Source organism: Schistocerca cancellata, chromosome 5 (genome assembly GCF_023864275.1).
Source record: "Schistocerca cancellata isolate TAMUIC-IGC-003103 chromosome 5, iqSchCanc2.1, whole genome shotgun sequence".
Lineage (NCBI taxonomy): Eukaryota > Metazoa > Arthropoda > Insecta > Orthoptera > Acrididae > Schistocerca > Schistocerca cancellata.
Window position 1 is genome coordinate 268,200,348 of NC_064630.1, and position 20,149 is coordinate 268,220,496.

Below are 20,149 nucleotides of genomic sequence, written 5' to 3' on the forward strand. Positions count from 1 at the left end.
CATTGATAGTATTTCCATTGCTATCGCGCAGAAAAAGCATTGATTCTGTATTGCCGTGCATAACCGTTTAATGTGATTGTTTGCAGGCTCGCTAGCTCTAGCTTACGAGTTCTGGGTGGCAAGCGTTTGTGTGTAGGCTAATTCGTTAGAACCACGCGTCGCCTACTGTGCTGTATCGTCAGGGAGAGAGCCCCCCATCACTACCGTTGTCCCCTCCCCTGACGCGCCTTCTGCGCAGCCATCGCCCAAGTACTCACAGCTGGAGGAAGAGTAGTTTGTGCGGCGCAGGTCGGCGATGGTGGCGACGTAGGTGGCGTTGAGACAGGAGCCGCGTGCGTCGGCGCCGAAGTCAGCGACGGCGAGCGCCGCGTGCCGCTGCAGCGCCGTCTCCCCTGGGGAGCTGCGCGCCGCGGCGCACAGCCGCCTGACGTCATCGCCCACCTTGTTGGACGACGACTGCACTGCGTTCGCAAAAGGAACTTCCAGGACGTCCTCCACTGATGCCACGTCATCCGTGTTGCTGGCGTCCAGAGGCGTGCACAGTCTGCAACACGGAGCAATGGTGGTCATGAACTAAAAATAATAAAGCTCGCTTCTTTCTTAGGCTGATTCTACAAGTGTCAAATTCTATGGTCATCGATTTAGCGAAAAAAAATTTGAGCATCTACGACACATACTGCGTTGTTAATACATTATTGGCCATTAAAATTGCTACACGGCGAAGATGACGTGCTACAGACGCGAAATTTAACCGACAGGAAGAAGATGCTGTGACATGCAAATGATAAGCTTTTCAGAGCATTCACACAAGGTTGGCGCCGGTGGCGACACTTACAACGTGCTGACATGAGGAAAGTTTCCAACCGATTTCTCATACACAAACAACAGTTGACCGGGGTTGCCTGGTGAAACGTTGTTGTGTAAGGAGGAGAAATACGTACCATCACGTTTCCGACTTTGATAATGGTCGGATTGTAGCCTATCGCGATTGCGGTAGATCGTATCACGACATTGCTGCTCGCTTTGGTAGAGATCCAATGACTGTTAGCAGAATGTGGAATCGGTGGGTTGAGGAGGGTAATATTGAACCGTGCTGGATCCCAACGGCGTCGTATCACTAGCAGTCGAGATGACAGGCATCTTATCTGCATGTCTGTAACGGATCGTGCAGCCACGTCTCGATCCCTGAGTCAACAGATGGGGACGTTTGCAAGACAACAACCATCTACACGAACAGTTCGACGACGTTTGCAGCAGCATGGACTATCAGCTCGGAGCCGGCCGAAGTGGCCGTGCGGTTATAGGCGCTGCAGTCTGGAACCGCGAGGCCGCTACGGTCGCAGGTTCGAATCCTGCCTCGGGCATGGTTGAGTGTGATGTCTTTAGGTTAGTTAGGTTTAATTAGTTCTATGTTCTAGGCGACTGATGACCTCAGAAGTTAAGTCGCATAGTGCTCAGAGCCATTTGAACCATTTTATCAGCTCGGAGACCATGACTGCGGTTACCCTTGACGCTGCATCACAGATAGGAGTGCCTGCGATGGTGTACTCAACGACGAACCTGGGGCACGAATGGCAAAATGTCATTTTTTCGCATGAATCCAGGTTGTGTTTACAGCATCATGATGGTCGCATCCGTGTTTGGCGACATCGCGGTGGGCGCACATTGGAAGCGTGTATTCGTCATCGCCATAGTGGCGTATCACCCGGCGTGATGGTATGGGGTGCCATTGCTTACACGTCTCGGTCCCCTCTTGTTCGCATTGACGGCAATTTGAACAGTGGACGTTACATTTCAGATGTGTTACGACCCGTGGCTCTACCCTTCATTAGATCCCTGCGAAACCCTACATTTCAGTAGGATAGTGCACGACCGCATGTTGCAGGTCCTGTACGGGCCTTTCTGGATACAGAAAATGTTCGACTGCTGCCCTGGCCAGCACATTATCCAGATCTCTCACCAACTGAAAACGTCTGGTCAATGATGGCCGAGCAACTGGCTCGTCACAATACGCCAGTCACTACTCTTGATGAACTTTGGTATCGTGTTGAATCTGCATGGGCAGCTGTACCTGTACACGCCATCCAAGCTCTGTTTGACTCAGTGCCCAGGCGTACGAAGGCCGTTTTTACGGCCAGAGGTGGTTGTTCTGGGTACTGATTTCTCAGGATCTACGCACCCGAATTGCGTGAAAATGTAATCACATGTCAGTTCTAGTATAATATATTTGTTCAATGAATACCCGTTTATCATCTGCATTTCTTTTTGGTGTAGCAATTTTAATGGCCAGTGGTGTATAAGGTAATTGTGACCATTACTTCGCCTGTAAACAAAGCCATAACCTGTAAAACACATGTTCAAACCTGGAGCTGACATGAAGACTATGTAGTCCTAAAGCATCGACTGCTCACCGGCCAGCGCTGCGCCGCAAAACGGCTTTAAGAGGGCTCTGAGCCGCGCGCAAGTGGAAAGAGCGGGCAGCATCACACTCCCAGGAAGACATAGTTCAGCGCCCGCTGTCGACGCTGACTTAACCAGTCGCCCATCGCTGATCGTGCCCCGCTTAGTTGCAGATTTCGACAGCATGAATACTAATAGAAAGACAGTACTTAGCCTGAGTACTTAATAGAGAAAAGTAATTGTATGTAGGAGGCGCAGGAAGCACAGGAAGCCACTTTATAACAAGAAGTTAAGTTACGTTTCTTTTCTTTTTAGAAATACAGTGTCCTATTAATTAGAAAGTTTAATGTACAGATCATTTTGGATACCTGCCACCATCCATTGCAACTTCCCTCGTTCCTTGTTTGTGTCGGTGCTGAGACACACAGTAGGTGTCACAACTAAGAATACTATGAAACGTTAATGTTCTATAGTTAATCGTGTACTATGTTTGTGCTATTTATATTTAGACTGTTGCAGCATCCGACTAAGGCAGGAAGACACAGCAAGTGTGCAGCCCAGTCATACACATAATTCTGCATCTGGACACGGTAGGAATGGAGGCATAGCATTCTGCAACGTGGCATTCCACCGTCAGCGATGGGCCGAACTGTTACATGCTGTGGCACAAAGCCACTTTTCCACAGCTAACTAAGTGATGTGATGGGAACTCCTGCCATAACACCCTGGCTAGAGTGAGCGCGTTTACACGGCGATTCAGCTGCCCCTACCGATGTTTTATCCAACACACGGAGTTATATGAGGCCTTCAAAAAGCAGGCGCAAGTATTTCCATATTCTCTCACTCGCTACATGCAGACTAATGAATTTTTGTAGGAAATCTAATGTAGTTAAATTTGTATGGGCATAAATTATCGCTAGAGGCCATAGTTTTGGAGTTATTCAAGAAAAACTGAGAAAAGTGGCCTTCAAACCTACCACCATTTTCACACACAGTAAGTTGTCATGGCACTCCCTCATACCACTGTACAAAAATTTGCAACTGCACGATTTATTCCCAATTTCGATCTTTTTCGGTCCTTACTGACTGGCCTTATTACGCCACCAACTTGGTCGAACTCTTACAAATTGTAAAATTTGTGTTTGCGTAAATTTTAGCTAACTAATTCGTCAATTTTAGCGGCATAAAATAAACAATTAGATCGTTGTTTTCGTCAAGCTCTCTGGCTACCGTGCTTGTGACGATTCAGTTTGGATCGAATTGTCAACGTAATTAGCTTTAGCGAACACCACACTAGACATCCTGAGTGGCGAGGGATGAGTGTGGGCGTGGAGGTGTGTTTGAAGGTCACTTTTGTATGTTTTGCTTGAATAACTCTAAAACTACGGTCTCTAGTGAAAACGTATTGCAGCACAAAATTTAACTGCATTAAATTTTCTATAAAAAAGGTCCCGTTCTTTTTTCTGTGGGAGTAGTAGTTAGCACATAGAAAGCAAGAGAATATGAAAATCTCAGTCATGGTTTCTGAGGCCGAGACGTAACATTGTGGGTTGCATAAATGGCCAGTAGGGGCAGCTGAATGACCCTGTATATGCTCCCCGCTCAATTGTTAGTGTCATTCCGTCAGCGCCGTGTCTCCACGTGAGTCATCAGTGAAATGTGTGGTCAAGCAGCTACAGCCTCATTAATCTGCATCTTCAACTGGTCCACGACGTGTCAGCTAGCCCTGATGGTTCTGGGCTTTGACCTGGACACGCTGAGGTGAGGCCCCCCCATTGCATACATTCGCCAAATGCTGCAGTCAGTCTGCCCAGTCTCTGATTGTCCTGGGTTCGACGCTCCTGCCAGCTGCCTTGGGTCATGGACAACCATCTAACATCGCTTGCTGTAGAGTGGACAACTGACTCGCGTCAGCAAGACCGCCATCGTCGCCGGCTGCTGTTCTGCTGCCTCAGCGTTCTCACTTCCTACTCGCTAGCCACGGCCGGCTTCTGGGCTTCAGTCATCGACCTCTTGTATGGAACCATCGATTATTACACCCAGGACACTTGTTCATATGTCGAATGGCTCGGGTAACGGTGGTAGGAAGCTCTTCCAGGGAAAGATAACGATATCCATGCATAGGTTCTTTCAAATTCGGGAACAAGTCGAAGTCTGGTGCACTCACGGCCGGGCTGTAGGGAGGTTGCGGCAACATTTTGGGCTACAGCATTGCCGACATACGGGCGAGTATTGTCGTGAAGAATGAGTGGCCCAGCCTCGAGCAACTGAGGTAGTGTTTCGTGTATTTCTCTGTGCAGGTTTCGCATGAAGTTACGATATCACACTACTGTGACACTTGTTCCACATGGGACTCTGTCATGATGATTCCTTGGTGATCATAAGCAGAAATCATCAACTGGTAGAGATTTGATTGAGCGCGCCGAAATTTTTTTGACGTGGTGGATCTGAAACTCTCCTCTCACTTTACTGTGATTTCAACTCCGGTTGAAAGTCTCTAACCCACCTTTCATCAACAGTGACAATTCGACACAAGAATCCTTCACCTTCGCGATCGAATAGTTGTTTGAGCAAGATTGCAATGTCCAGGCGTTTCTGTAGTGTGGGACCTATCTCGCAGAAATTTCTCTCTTCTTCAAATTATTTGCCAGAATACTGAATACTGATACTGGAGGCATTCATGTGGCTTCTTCAAGAACGTCTGCCACAAGTTTCTCACTTCGTTCATCAGTCGACAGTTTTGGCCTTCCGGGTCTTGGTTTATCTTCTGTGCTCATACGACCACCACGAAATGAATTACCCCGTCGTGAAACTGTAACTACGGTCGGCTGTAAACTCACCGCAAACATCACTTAACCCACTTGTGGATTTTTGTTTTTGCTGCGGATTTTTGCAGCGTAAAATTTCGATCCTAATGTACGACCTCTGGTCTTCAACAGTCACTGTACCCGAGATCCATGCAGGATCCATTTCTACCTGTCGCCAATTTTATATTAGGGTTCACAGCGAAAAAAAGAAGGACAAGTAATTCTTCCTGAAGCTCTCAACTACATCTGACGTAATTTTCATTGTTGTCGCATCAAATAGTCCACAGTAATACCAACCCGTGCATTATTTATGGCCGCACGGGATTAGCCGAGCGGTCTATGGCGCTGCAGTCATGGACTGTGCGGCTGGTCCCGGCGGAGGTTCGAGTCCTCCCTCGGACATGGGTGTGTGTGTTTGTCCTTAGGCTAATTTAGGTTAAGTAGTGTGTAAGCTTAGGGACTGATGACCTTAGCAGTTAAGTCCCATAAGGTTTCAAACACATTTTTGAACATTATTTATGAAGTGTTTCAAGTAAATGTTCTCTCATCGTATCTGAGAGAAATTTTCCAGTGCGTGGCTGGAGGGACTGCTACTCACCTAAAGAACTTGTTGATGACGGCGCTGTCTGCCTCTGTCTGCAGGCGCTCCTCGAGCTCAGCTGCCGCAGCGCGGATGTCCTCCAGGCAAGCGGCGTCGTTGGCACCGACCACCTCCCCCACCACCTCCAGGTAGCCTGCGACGAGGGGACACCGATGTTACGCAGGAGGCCTCTCAACAAAGGTGCAAGCGTTTGCGTAGTGTCCACTGAGCTCGCACCATTCGGATGGAGTTTGTTTTAGTATTACAGACTGTGGCACATGTCCAAAAGATCAGACACAACACATATAGTACTAATATCCATACACCTTGATGCCATTTTATGAAATATCTTCAATGTGGATGCACCTCAGCTCCGACCTCTTGCGGGACTCATGCTAAAATGTTGTGAGGAATGAAGATGGTGGACAGGGTGGCGCTATGGAAGTAATGTGCGACAAGTTGTGAATACGGGGTGGAAATAAGCGGTGGACGAGACGTGTATTCGAATGGACGAGGTGGTAAACGAAAACATTTGAAAAAGAAGCGTTGTAACCTTTCCTTTCTCCCTGCTTTTTACACGAAACAGTCGTAGGTATGTTTCATTTTCGTTCGTGGGTGGAGCCTGAAGTGGTAACAAACATTCGTCCTAGTTACTTTTTAGAGCGAAAGTGGCGGTGACATTGGATACTAGATTCGTTTGTAGGTTAGATAGGTTTTGGTGATAGTAAGGGTGGCAGGGGCCAATGCTTGAAGTGAAAGAAGACTAGAGGAAAAAAAAAGGGCGGTAGAGCACTTGTCTGCGAAATTAAAAGAAGATAAGGCGATAAAAAAACAGTTATGAAAAAAGAAAACTAAACGAAAAAATTAAAAATGAAAACAAACAAAAGAACTGAACAAAAATAGAACGCAAGAAAATACAAATATAAAAAAAATAGTATATAAAACAAAAAATAAAAATATAAAACAAAGATAAAAAAAGATAAATACAAAGATAAAAAAAATAAAAGACCTAATATGACGAAAAATAAAGCAAGAAAATGGTAAGGCGATCGATCACATAAAGTGGGAAATCCGAGTCGGCATGCCGGTTCGGCACCAATTTCCACTTGTCTCCACTGAATTATTACAATACCCTCGTGCGGCTGACATCGGTGTTTCTCTTTCATCATGTCCCGTCCAAATTTTACTCGTTGTGACTTTTGGATATCGTCACTCCATCACTGGACATTTGTCTTTTCTCTTTTTTGCAGATTTTCAATGTAGGGTTTCACGCTCTCACTTGCAGAGGAATTTTGAGACGACTCACGTCACGCAGGGAACAACGAAGAAATATTGAGACTTCCAATACGGAACCAGATGTAAGTACTAACTCTTCCATGAATCATAAAACGTACTCATTAGAAAACCCATGTATTCTATTTGTCAGTAGTCAGTCAACAGTAGTAAAGAATACAAAATCCTACCTTTCACAAGGACAGATTGTTTCAAAAAGATATATCCGATTTCAGAATACTAAATGTTCTAAATTGAACGCTGAAACTTGGAGTAAATTTTCGCTATATTGTTTTTTATTTTGAAAAGAACCTGCACTCCACCGTACGTACGACAAACATCCGGACGATAGTCATACTCTTCCCATATTTTTGCGAGCATGTCTGGAGTTCTGCATTCACCGCTGTTTCTATGCGGTGGTTCAATAAACCCAAAGTCGTTGGATGGGGAGGCACATGATCAGAGCCTTTCAGAAAGCCTCACAGAAAGGTCTCATATGACGAGACCTGCTGACCTTGTGGGCCAAGGGCATATCTTGTATGTCCGTTACGCTGTAGGAGCTGCTATGCTGCACCCCAGACAAAGTCACGCCGCACAGTTGTAACTGATTTGGACCTCCCGAAACGGAGAACGTGAATTGGCTCTGAGCACTATGGGACTTAACATCTATGGTCATCAGTCCCCTAGAACTTAGAACTACTTAAACTTAACTAACCTAAGGACAGCACATAACACCCAGTCATCACGAGGCAGAGAACGTGAATTGACTTTCGTTGCTCCGTTGTTCTCGTCTCAAATCAACACGCACTGGGTAATCAACGAGTGATCTAGCTACCACTCCAGCTAGCTGCACCATCGTGACCCTTCCTACCAACAGTCACCGGCAACTTACAACTGGCGCCAAGCTGCATGGTGGTTCTAGTTGAACTTTCGCTACTTGAGCATGTGTCTACGGAAAACCATTTACCGTATGGGTATCTAGCTTTATAGGAATGATGTTCAGGATGTGCGCTGCAGGATTTGCTTAGTTAATGGTGTTAGTGTCACGACTTGCCGTGAGGCTTCGGTACCCGTGCGGCGACGTAGGGTTGAAGCACAAGCATCAGCGTGAATTACAGTCAACGAATGGTCTGGACGAGGTGAGCAGGGCTTTACTCGTAAAGCACTTTTATCGAGACGACAGCAATAGCGCTGCAGCTCTTTGCGAGTATCGACACATGAAAAGAATACAGGGAGATCATCTTTCCGCACCGGGGTTGAAGAGCACAATTCAAACGTTCGTATTAAGTGGCAATTTCGTAATTGTTCTTGAGAAAGACAGACGGCCAATTCCGCCACAGACTGTTGAAGAAGTTACTGTTGCCATGGCTGAGAATGTTGCACCCAGTGTACGATCTTCACGCAGTGCACGAGCTGTGTCACGACAGCGAACATTCCGTGGTCCACCATTGAATTGGGCAGCCGAAGAGAAACCTCTAGTGCCGTTCCAGGCTGTTGTTGTTTCAGATGGTCGTCACACTGATCAACGTTCATAACCCGGAACATAAACATCGTACGTAATAAACAAATGTTTTGGAAATTAAAATGGTTCATTCGATTTTTCTCTTCCGAATGTCCTTAAAAATGTTTCTATAAAGTTTCATTGTCCTACAATCACTCATTTTTCATGGAAGGGGGGGGGGGGTGGGTGAAGTCGATTATTGTAACTTTTTATTCCGATCTAAGTTTGCTATATCACGCGAATCGCACTGTGGGAGGAGTGCAGTTGTGTGACCGTAGGAAGATGTGGGGTACTTAGAAATCAGTGTGACAACCAAAGCAATATTAGCCTGTGTACGAACGGCTCCGAAACACCAGCGGCCAATCGCCCTTCAAGAGGGCGGTAAGGTGACGGATAAATTTTGTCCGTATTTATTCCGTATTGTCGAGATACATGACCGCTGACAAACCATTCGTTACTCGTTAGTTTCTTTAGTGACGTAGCCATTCGACATAAATACGTTTTTGCTATTCTAGAACATTATGAGTATAGCCGTGTTCCTGAATGCGCCATTTGAGTGTGTTGTCTGTCCTTAGTATCCATGGATGTACTGTAGAGTTGTAAGACCGCCGTAGGCTAACGTAGTCACAAGTCAGCGCAGACTGCAGTTTTCCTAGCAACGCAGGTCGGTTAAGGACGTAACGGCGGTACCTGTACGTTAGGTGTGCTTCATATCTCTCGAACGTTACCTCATTTCGATCGTTTTTTTTGTGTTTGAATGCCAACAGTCTTACTAGATTCGCCTATAAACTGGAAGCGGTGAACGATTTAGACACAGTTATCCTCTTGTCTGTTACGTAAAAATAAACAGTATTTATAGCAAAACTGAAATTGTTGATGTTTAATTCGGAAATGTTGATTTGTAACGTGAAACAGAGGAACGTTGTAGGAAAAAAAAAAAAACATTGCTTCAATACTCCGTCGAGCTTATATAAAAAAATGTTTATGTTATTCATAAGCAACTTTCGCAGTTAGCAATAATAACACCAAATTCTTGCCATTGGTCATGATGAAGAACGTTCTATTAAGTATTAAACAACTATAATAATTACACACATTTTTTATGTTTGAGTTTATAAATTGTACTTGCACAAAAATTAAATCCTTTGGTTCTATAAAAGCAGAGAAATTAAAGCGACCAACTAATTTTTCTTAATAAAAAGGAATTTATATTTATGGATATAAGATGCACAAAGACTGGCAATGAACGATGTACGGTTCTAGTTATGTGCAAAACGAACAAAGAGAAGTCGTCGGCTCCTAATTTCTGTCTCTACCAGTGCTACCAATACTACCGTAATCCTACCATTTACTACGTCATTAATGTACTGTACCAAAACTATAGAAACGTAGCTTTGGTGGAGCGCAACTCTGCTGTAATGGCATTAATGCTAACAGCGTAAGTTGCAAGAAATGAACTCGTTATCATGTCAAAATAATTCAAAACTGAATTGCCACGACCCTGCCACTGTAGGAAAACACGGCAATTTTGATATAAGGCAGCCAGTTTCTGTTGTGGCACGGGACGGTAGCTTCCTGTGCGATCACACGTGGGCACTAGCGGTGCTCCGACCTCTTGTCATAGACCCCTTAAAACCACTTTTCAACGTTATCGAAAAGGACACACTGACACACATACACGTACATACACGCAACATACATACGCAACAAACACATACACTAAATTTTAACTTTTGTCTAGTACAATTGATAACATTATCTCAAAAATAAATCACATTGGTCCGGTTCCAGGTGAGGTATCCGGGAGATTTCCCTTGCCCGTAGGCCGGCCGGGGTGGCCGAGCGGTTCTAGGCGCTACAGTCTGGAACCACGCGACCGCTACAGTCGCAGGTTCGAATCCTGCCTCGGACATGGATGTGTGTGATGTCCTTAGGTTAGTTAGGTTTAAGTAGTTCTAAGTTCTAGGGGACTGATGACCTCAGAAGTTAAGTCCCATAGTGCTCAGAGCCATTTGAGCCAACCTTGCTCGTAAGGCGAATGCTACATCTGGAAGTTTCCTCCTAAATACCAATCAGGAATCCCTCTGCTCCAATTACAGTCTGAAAAGAACCGCGACTCTTTAATGGACCAGATCTGCTCCTTCGAATAGAAAAAAAAGAAAAGGAAAAAGCTGGCGATTTGCGGTTACAGCGGAAACTACACTGTTGTGAAACGAAGCAGTTGGAGGGATTACGATTACTGCCGACTCCGCCCAAGTTGCACAGAAATATTAGAAAGCAAACATGGCTAATGACTAAACGTATCCGGTACTCCGTGTCACTAACGATTTGCCCCAATGAGAATAAGAATTTAAAGGAATAAGGTATACACGTTCACAAGAACTGTCATTAATAGGCTTTGAACTGTGTTTGAACTATTTTTGATCTTTAGTTGAACTATAATAATTGATGCCGCAAAATCAAATTTTTTCTTATCGCCATAGCAATATCGATATAAAGCAGGAATCGGAAGAGCTGAAGTGCTACGAGAATAGAAATTAATGTTGTGTGCGCGGTCCAAGTGATTACGTTAAAAATCGTCACTTCAAGATTCTTCATGCGTCGCAGCGTGGAGTGCAGTTACGTGCAACAGCAAGCAACAACAGAAGCCAGGTGCAGCCACGGCAAGCAGCGGCCGGATCAGTCTGAAGCGTCAGCTTAGTAGACCACGACGGTGGAGTATCAGGCAGCGACGCAGCCCACAACAACGACACAGTCAGTGGCGCTACGCCGAGGAAGAAAATTAGTGCAAGCGTTGCGCGTGCATATAGCACTCTAAGATTTGTAATTGGAACTGTGGAGGCAGGGTACAAGTCACAACTATCCAGCTGTGTTCTATAGGGTTTATTGTAAAGGCATTACCCAGTGGAATTTCTTTAACAGACTTCAATGACTAACTTTCCTGAATAATAACCTGCAATTGCTAAAACTTGTAGGACACCTGCGCTATCATTTCCTAAGGCATTATTGCCAAGCAAGGTCTCTTCCTTCCCATGCAGTCACCGAATGTCGTAAAAAATATGAAAATTGATGAACTATTCACGGCCAGTTTTGTTTGTTTGCTAATGACCAGTTTCAGTCTAAATTTTGCTGCCTCAGTAATTGTTCATTCTCGTATTGCATAACAGAGGTTTCGCTAATTTACAATTTTGATTGTTAACTCAGTTAAAGTAACGTAAAATTTCACTGGCAAAACTAAGAGCTAAAGGTACAGAACAAATTAAAAGTGCGCAATTTCATTTATTCTGTATTTAGCTTAGCGAGTGACTTCTGCCGACTTGGTACATATTCAGTTGTTCTTATGTTAAAAGTACGTTACGGTTGCTCATTTGTTAATGTAAATTCAATTCAGTCTTTCAATAATTGTTTGCCTTTTCCCAAATTTTACATTAAGTTGCGATAAGGTTACTGAAAATCATTTTGTACGTAATAAAGTTTGAGTAACAGTCAATCATTTATTTAACCAGCAACTTCATTTAACTTTGCTTTCAGATCGTAGTATTTTAGGTTAAGTAACCGCAAACTCTGTGGTTTCTGGTTCATTTATTTTCTGGTGAACTATTGTGTTGCGGAAAAGGCTGACAATCTTCTGGTGCCGTGCCAGTGATTATTTGCTTAATTTTCTTTGCCATTACCTTTCATAGAATTTTGGATATTCATTGCCCTAGTGGGCTGACGACCGTTTAATCATACCTTTCTTGCTAATCAGCATTTTCTGTATTAAATATTATGTTGTACTCTTTCCCCGTCCTGTGTTGTTCGTGAGCGATTGCATTATATTCTACCCATTTCAAAATTGTTAGTGTTTAGATAAGACTTAGAATAGATTCTCAGTTGTACACGTTCTTCCTATTAACAGGTATTATTTTCCTTTGGTAACGATAGCCTTACTCATTGTAAAATTTCATTAGCTGTAAGCGATCATGGTTATTTATTCGAAATCCAATAGGCAGATTAGGAAGGGGGAGGTTGCAAGGTCTATGCCAAAAATTGATTTTACAAGAACAAAAAGGAGCAAAAAAAAAAGGAAGCACAAAAGAAAATACATAAGAAGTTAATGTAGCAATACCTCACCTTAACGCTTAGGAATGGCTTACCTTAACGCTAAGTTCAATGCTTTGGAACAAGAGGTAACAAATCTATAAGCTAAAACTGAGGGGTGTTGCAAGAAAATAGGTTATGAAACAAAAGAACGGAGTAAAAAAATTAGAAGTTCATTAGTTAGAAATAAATCAAAAGGCCGACCGTGAAATCAAAAAGTTAAACAAGGATTTGCAGAATCAAAATGGGGTAATACAAACAACAATTAATGACATTATTAAACTAACACAAGATCAAAGCAAAGCTATGAAAGCATGTAACACAAACACGTGATATACAATGGAGTAATTTACAGAGTATCAAAAATGGCCACGAAATACTTAGTCGTAATATTTCTTGTGTATCCTCTTGTAAAGGCAACACTAGTGCCATTCAGGACAAATTAAGAGAAACAGAGCATAAAATACTTCCTGAGATGCAAGACAAAATAGAAGATGAAGTTCAACAAAAAGTCGAGATTTGGTGTGAACAAGAAAGGAAGAGAGCTATTGTTTGTACAAGTGACGTAGCAGATCACGCTAATGCCTATAAATGCCATCATTTCTCTAGTAAGGGAACTGTACGCCCAGTGGCCTTCATTAGACAGTTTGAGGATGTCACATCTGAAAACATGACTGAATAACAAAAAGCTAATTTTTGGTCATTAGGTTAGAAGGAGAAGTTATATTACGGGGAACAGGGGCAATAATACATGTAAAACATATTAGGAATTTGTTCAAGCATTCTTGAATCAATACTGGTCTTGCAGCACACAAAACAGAGCGAGAAGTGAAGTATCTGTGAACAAGAGATTTGATGGTGAAAAAAATCATTATACCGCAAATGGGTAGGAGTAAGGTACTAGGTCCCGTACCGAAGTTCAATGGCATCAAGATATCAGTGATCATAGACTCGATAGCCATCTTCTGTAACAGGCAGATAGCAAAAAATGGACGAATGTATACTGCATTCGTCTATGGAAGACAAAACTATCAGTTCAGTTTTAAGAAGCATCATAATGGGCAGATTACGTGACTGAATCTGAAAAAGTAGTGAATGAAGTGTCTCATTCTGCAATAGAAATACTGCCACAACCATAATTAGATGAAATCTCAATCAATGAAATGAAAAAATACTTTGACTACTAAACCCCAGGGACAATAATGTTCTTTGTTTCGTTAGGTAGCTGACGATTACTACGTGCCCGAGTTAACGGACAGCATGCTTCATTTTTTCCTTGTTGTTAGTTCTTCCCCTTGTTTCATTCAGAACTATATCTGTCTTCTTTAACATTATTCACATTTAAGGTTAAAATGAAAACATTTCTATACACTGAATGTAACAACTAAAACCCAGCAGAATACAAATCTTCGTAGTGCGGGTGAGAAACAGTCATTTGACGGAATATATGTGGACAGGCCAGACTATAACAAGTGTAGGATTACTAATACATCAGCAAGGCAGCACAGTATACAGTTATAACAAGACACCAGTATCATACCAAAGCACATAGCAAAAAAAAAAAAAAAAAAAAAAAAAAAATAAAAGAAATTTATAAAGCATGTAGTGGAACAGTTTCTAAATATTTACATAAACTATAAACAAACCTTTATGTTTGAAAATATGTTAAGAATAGGAAAGCAAGACGAGGGCTGTTATACACAACGCAGATGAAATAACGCATAAAAGTAAGCCGAAGGTTGCGGAAGAAAACGATGAAGCTAAACCAGGTAATGAAAGTGTCAATGTACAATAGAAAAAATTCTGGTGGCAAAAATACGGAAATACCGAAATGTTGTCTTGAGGTGACGTACGTCACAATAGACATATTGTTACTCTTCAGTACGAACTGAAGCGGTGGAGTGGTTTCCGCTTTAATGAATTGTGATAAACTGACAGGCTAAAGAGGTTTATGGTAAATGGAGAGTTATGGTTATTAGGTGACAGAAAAGTCGGCCAATTATTTACGAAGAGGGAATAGAGGTAAATGTAGAGTTGTAGATTAGGTGACAGAAAAGTCAGCCAATTCAAATGGTTCAAATGGCTCTGAGCACTATGGGACTCAACATCTTAGGTCATAAGTCCCCTAGAACTTAGAACTACTTAAACCTAACTAACCTAAGGACATCACACACACCCATGCCCGAGGCAGGATTCGAACCTGCGACCGTAGCAGTCCCGCGGTTCCGGACTGCAGCGCCAGAACCGCTAGACCACCGCGGCCGGCAGTCAGCCAATTGTTTACATAAGGAGAGGGACAGGAGAAGTACGGTTATTACACGACTGGTAGTTATTACATGACAGGAAAGTTAGTCAGTGATTTATAAATGTGGAAGGAAAGACAAAAGGCGACGTGTATGTCGGCCATGTAGTATTTATGGACGAAGTGATTTCAGCCAACTACTTTACGAAGTACAAGAGAGCGGACGTATTATCAACATAAGGCACACCACTGACATGAAATCTCATAAAAGACATAAACTTAGTACATCAGATTTAAAGAGAAGGCCACGTAACATAACTTATAGAGAGTTATCACACACACACTGGTTTTAAATATGAAATGAATGTGGAGTAAAGTGCGGTTAGTGGTTTTGAGCAGTGCAACTTCTTATGACAAATAGTTGGTCAATTTAAATAACAGCTATCTGTCAATGGCAGTGGCACAGCGGTTTAATTTCTCATGATAAATATTTTGTTGAATTTAATGGAGGACAATGCCTCGTCAGCAGCTTAACAGAAGTATAAAATTTTGCGATTGAAACTTGGCTAGGAGGTAGTGGACTGCTATGGAGTGTTGGTAGCAGAAATGATAAACTGTTAGTTAACAAAAAACTATCAATAACATAAAGGTGCAAAATATTGATTCTTAGAAAATCTTTACTATTAAAAGTATAATTAGCTGAAAGTGTAACTAAAGATCAATGATTTTGGGATATAAGGTTATTCATGAGTTTATTGAGGGTAAAAACTAGTTTTTTCTAATGACAAAATAATGAAGTCAATGACTGTGTATATTAATTAATAATTTGAGAGTGAAAAAGCATATAGCGGACTAATGTTCTGAGAAATAATAACGAATCACAAGTATAGTGGAATGGTAAAAATTGCCTATTTTCAAAATTGATTGTTGTGTGGGAGAACAGCCAAATTTTTTCAAATCTCAGAAGAGAGGTGATGTTTAATGTTTCTGGTTTTAAAGTCATCATATTCAACTACAAGAAGCTCTTATTAGAGCAGCTGTGAAGGCAGCAGTGGGAAGACGTAATGTGGTGTGACGTTCCGGTACGTTTGTTGTGAGCGAGACTGCCTAAATTTTGGTCTGTTTCCGCTATTGGTTGGTGTGTACGGAAGTAGCGTTCCAAAATGATCAACTTGTGTCATTAATATTAGAAAATGGTTCAAATGGCTCTGAGCACTATAGGACTTAACTTCTGAGGGCATCAGTCCCCTAGAACTTAGAACTACTTCAACCTAACTAACCTAAGGACATCACACACATCCATGCCCGAGGCAGGATCGAACCTGCAACCATAGCGGTCGCGGGGTTCCAGACTGTAGCGCCTAGAACCGCTCGGCCACCGCGGCCGGCTAATATTAGAAAAACTAGACAGTGAATTTACGTGCATTTCATATAAAAGCATCTCTCAGTAGCAGGCTATTTTTCCATTATTTCAGAAGTGTTAATAACGAGGAGAATAATAAACAATTGCTAAACGAAAAAGCGTATGAAGCACTTCGTAGATCTTTGGATCGCGCCTAACTTGGATGGTGGGCGTGGTAGTACGATTGTAAGGTCAGAGCTCGATCGGTAGTGGGTAGTCTCGGAGGGCAGATATGTTGTTTGTCACGGTCGGTATCAGTTAAGAATTTAATTAGCAATCTCTGTTTTCTAGACATGTAACTGAGAACTAGTTTGACAGTAATTACGCAACCACGCATTTAATTATTTTGTTTATTCTCCGTGAAATTGTTTGTGATTCATAAAGTGGACTATAATTGTATAGTTTCTGGTATTCTGTTAATAAAACGCTAGTGGCAAACCCGTTTAAACAAACCATCCTACATTTAATTATTTATACAATACCATTTCCTTGCTCAATATAACGGACTCACAATGTACGTGCTGTTTTCTGCGCAGGAGATATCAACTACAGAACCCTGCAGGTTTGTGAACATTATTCAGAACTTATGCATCCCATCCAGGGCAGTGGAAACAACTAGGCACCTCGCGTCTACTGCAAACTTAGTACAAATGAGATCAGTGACACGTTATTTGTGGTAACACAGAGGAGGTATAAAGGAAGGAATTTTTTGGGGGAAGAGATTTATATATCTTCAACATTTCGCGGCTCTGTCAGAAACTGTGTAAATATTAATTTTAATAAGTAACAGCCTCAGTTGCACTGTTTGCCTAGAATTTACTTAGGTTTCAGTCGGGATAACCCAACCCAACCTTCTTCAGAATAACAGAACTACTGTCTTTCCATAGTGGACATCGTCAAGCTAAAACTGCAAATCCATAAATTGTCGTCAGATTATAAGACTTATCTGGAACTGCCTCGGCCCCACTTCGCCACCGCGATGCGGCAGCCACGAGTGCTGTACTGGAACTCAGTAATTAATTAATTACTAAAATTAAAAAGAGATTTATCATACACGCGTAAATCCGTCTTGCTCTCTCTCTCTCTCTCTTACGTGTCGTAATGTGGTGGTAATGTCCACATACACTGGTGGAGGTCGTATCGCGCACGAAAGGTATAAAAGGACAGTGAAATGGTGGAGCTGTCATATGTACGCAGGTGATTCATGTGAAGGGCTTCCGACTTGATTATGGCTTCACGACGGGAGTTAACCGACTTTGACAGCGGAATCGTAGTTGGAGCTAGACGCAGGGGACATTCCATTTCGAAAATTGTTACGGAATTCAATATTCCGAGATCCACAGTGTCGAGAGTGTGTCACGAATACCAGATTTCAGACATCACCTCTAATAGCAGAAAACACAGTGGCCGACGGACTTCACTTAACGACAGAGAACAGTGGCGTTTGCATAGAGTTGTCAGTGCTAACAGACAAGCAGAATTGCGTGAAATAACCGAAGAAATCAATGTGGGACGTACCACGAACGTGTCCGTTTCGACAGCGCAGCGAATTTTGGCGTTTAATGGGCTATGGCAGCGGACGACCGATGCAAGTGTATATGCTGACAGAACCTCTCCTGGGCCCGTTACTGTATGTAGACGAGTGGAAAACGGTGGCCTGGTGAGGTGAGTCACGATTTCTATTGGTAAGAGCTGATGGTAGGGTTCGCGTGAGGTGCAGACCCCACTTAGCCATGGACCCAAGTTGCCAACAAATAAGGTGGTGTCCGCAGCTCGTGGTCGTGCGGTAGCGTTCTCGCTTCCCACGCTTGGGTTCCCGGGTTCGATTCCCGGTGGGGTCAGGGATTTTCTCTGCCTCGTGATGACTGGGTGTTGTGTGCTGTCCTTAGGTTAGTTAGGTTTAAGTAGTTCTAAGTTCTAGGGGACTGATAACCATAGATGTTAAGTCCTATAGTGCTCAGAGCCATTTGAACCATTTTTTGAAATAAGCTGGTGGTGGCTCTCTAATAGTGTGGGCTGGGTTTACATGGAATGGACTGGGTCATCTGGATTTTCAACTATTTGGAGGCCATTTGCAGCCATTCACGGACATAATGATCCCAAACAACGACGGAACTTTTTTGGATGACAGTGAGAAACACTTGTTGACGATGGGTTCGAAGAACATTCCGCACAGCTCGATCGAATGATCTGGCCACCGAGATAGTCCGACATGACTCCCATCGAACATTTATGGGATATAATCGAGAGGTCATTTCGTGCTCAAAATCCTGCATCGGGAACAGTTTCGCAATTATGGACGGCTGTTGAGGCAATATGGTTCGCTGTTCCTGCAGGAGACTTCAAACGACTTGTTGAGTCTGTTCCACGTCGAGATGCACTACGCCGAGGAAAAGGAGGTCCAACACGATATCAGGAGATAAACGAGGTTTATTCGGAAAGTAAGGAACAATCGGTCGCGAAATGGAAACCACAGTGAAAATCCGGTGAAGTTTTGCGCAGGTGTGTTGGGCAGTGTCTCTAGTATGCCCATCGACCGCATTCCGTCGTTCTTTTTATTTCTGGGAACACAGGGTCGGCTGGGGTGGCCGAGCGGTTCTAGGCGCTACAGTCTGGAACCGCTCGACCGTTACGGTCGCAGGTTCGAATCCTGCCTCCGGCATGGATGTGTGTGATGTCCTTAGGCTAGTTAGGTTTAAATAGTTCTAAGTTCTAGGGGACTGATGACCTCAGAAGTTAAGTCCCATAGTGCTCAGAGCCGTTTGAACCATTTTTTTTGAGCACACAGGGAGCGCATAAAGATACCTAGAACAATAGTTTCTGCCACCAAGTACGAGGGCCTGGTGTGAAATTTCGCCTGAAGCTATGCAGCCAACATTACTTAACTGTCGTGCGTTTTCTTCTTCGAGACAACTCTCAGCCGCATTCTGCAGGGTGAATGAAGATGCTCCTGCACCGTTTTCAATTGGGTATGTTTGATTACCCACAATACAGCCCATAATTGTCTCCCTCTGAGTTTCATGTCTGCTCACATGAACCGCTGGCTATGGAGACAACATTTTGGCACATACAAAAAGCTGTAGGCCAGGACAGAGAATTGGCGGAAAGCACTGGCGGCTGCCTTCTATAACGAGGGTGTTGGAAAGTTGGTCCAACGCTACGACAAACGTCTAAGTCAGATGGGCGACTATGGAGATAAGAAGCTGGAAGTTGTAGCTAACTGCTGCAAATGAAACAGTTTTGATTTCGCGATCTGTCGTTCCTTACTTTCAGAATAGCCCTCGTACCATTACTTTTGCCACCACAGTGTTCAAGGGCCCATAGAGGCCTGTCGGTACTGCAGTTTCTCTCGGCGCCCTATCCCTGGGACCATCTGTACTGCGCCTAAAACTGACCTACAAAGGTCAACCAACAATCGTTTATCTCGAGCACCATTCGCGAATGGGAAGGGAAAGGGGATCAGATAGCAGTACACAAAGTGCTCTCCGCCACACAGCTTAAGGTGGCTTTTGGAGTACTGTACACATGTAGGTGCAGAATTGAAATTTCGTAGAAGAAATTGGATGAGTGAGGTTGGCCACAATAATTTCTTTGTTCGTATATTCCTGTGAAATGAATTGGAAATGCTGGAAGGGACAAAATTTGAGCGACTCTGGAGAAATCACAAATGGAGTCGCACAGGGTTCAATCTTGGATTCACTCCTATGGAAGTTTCCAAAGAATTATTAAGTGGTTCTCTGAAAATTGTCTCGCTCTAAATTTTTAGAAAAAACACAGTTTTCAGTTCTGCGCAACAAATAGAGTCACAGAAACAATTGATACAGCACATGAAAAGGAGTCAGTAAACAGGGTAGAATGCTCCAAA

At 43.2% G+C, this 20,149-nt stretch overlaps 1 protein-coding gene across 1 annotated transcript in view; it reads right to left on the bottom strand.

Annotated features, from left to right (window-relative positions):
* The window catches only part of LOC126188486 (thymus-specific serine protease-like), a 103,034-nt gene that overhangs the window by 49,508 nt on the left and 33,377 nt on the right, over positions 1-20,149 (bottom strand). Inside the window, exons 4-5 of the mRNA XM_049930090.1 lie at positions 5,806-5,941; positions 235-544 (exon numbers count right to left, since the gene is read on the bottom strand). Coding sequence (XP_049786047.1) covers positions 235-544; positions 5,806-5,941 — 446 coding nt within the window. The remainder of the gene's footprint in view (positions 1-234; positions 545-5,805; positions 5,942-20,149) is intronic.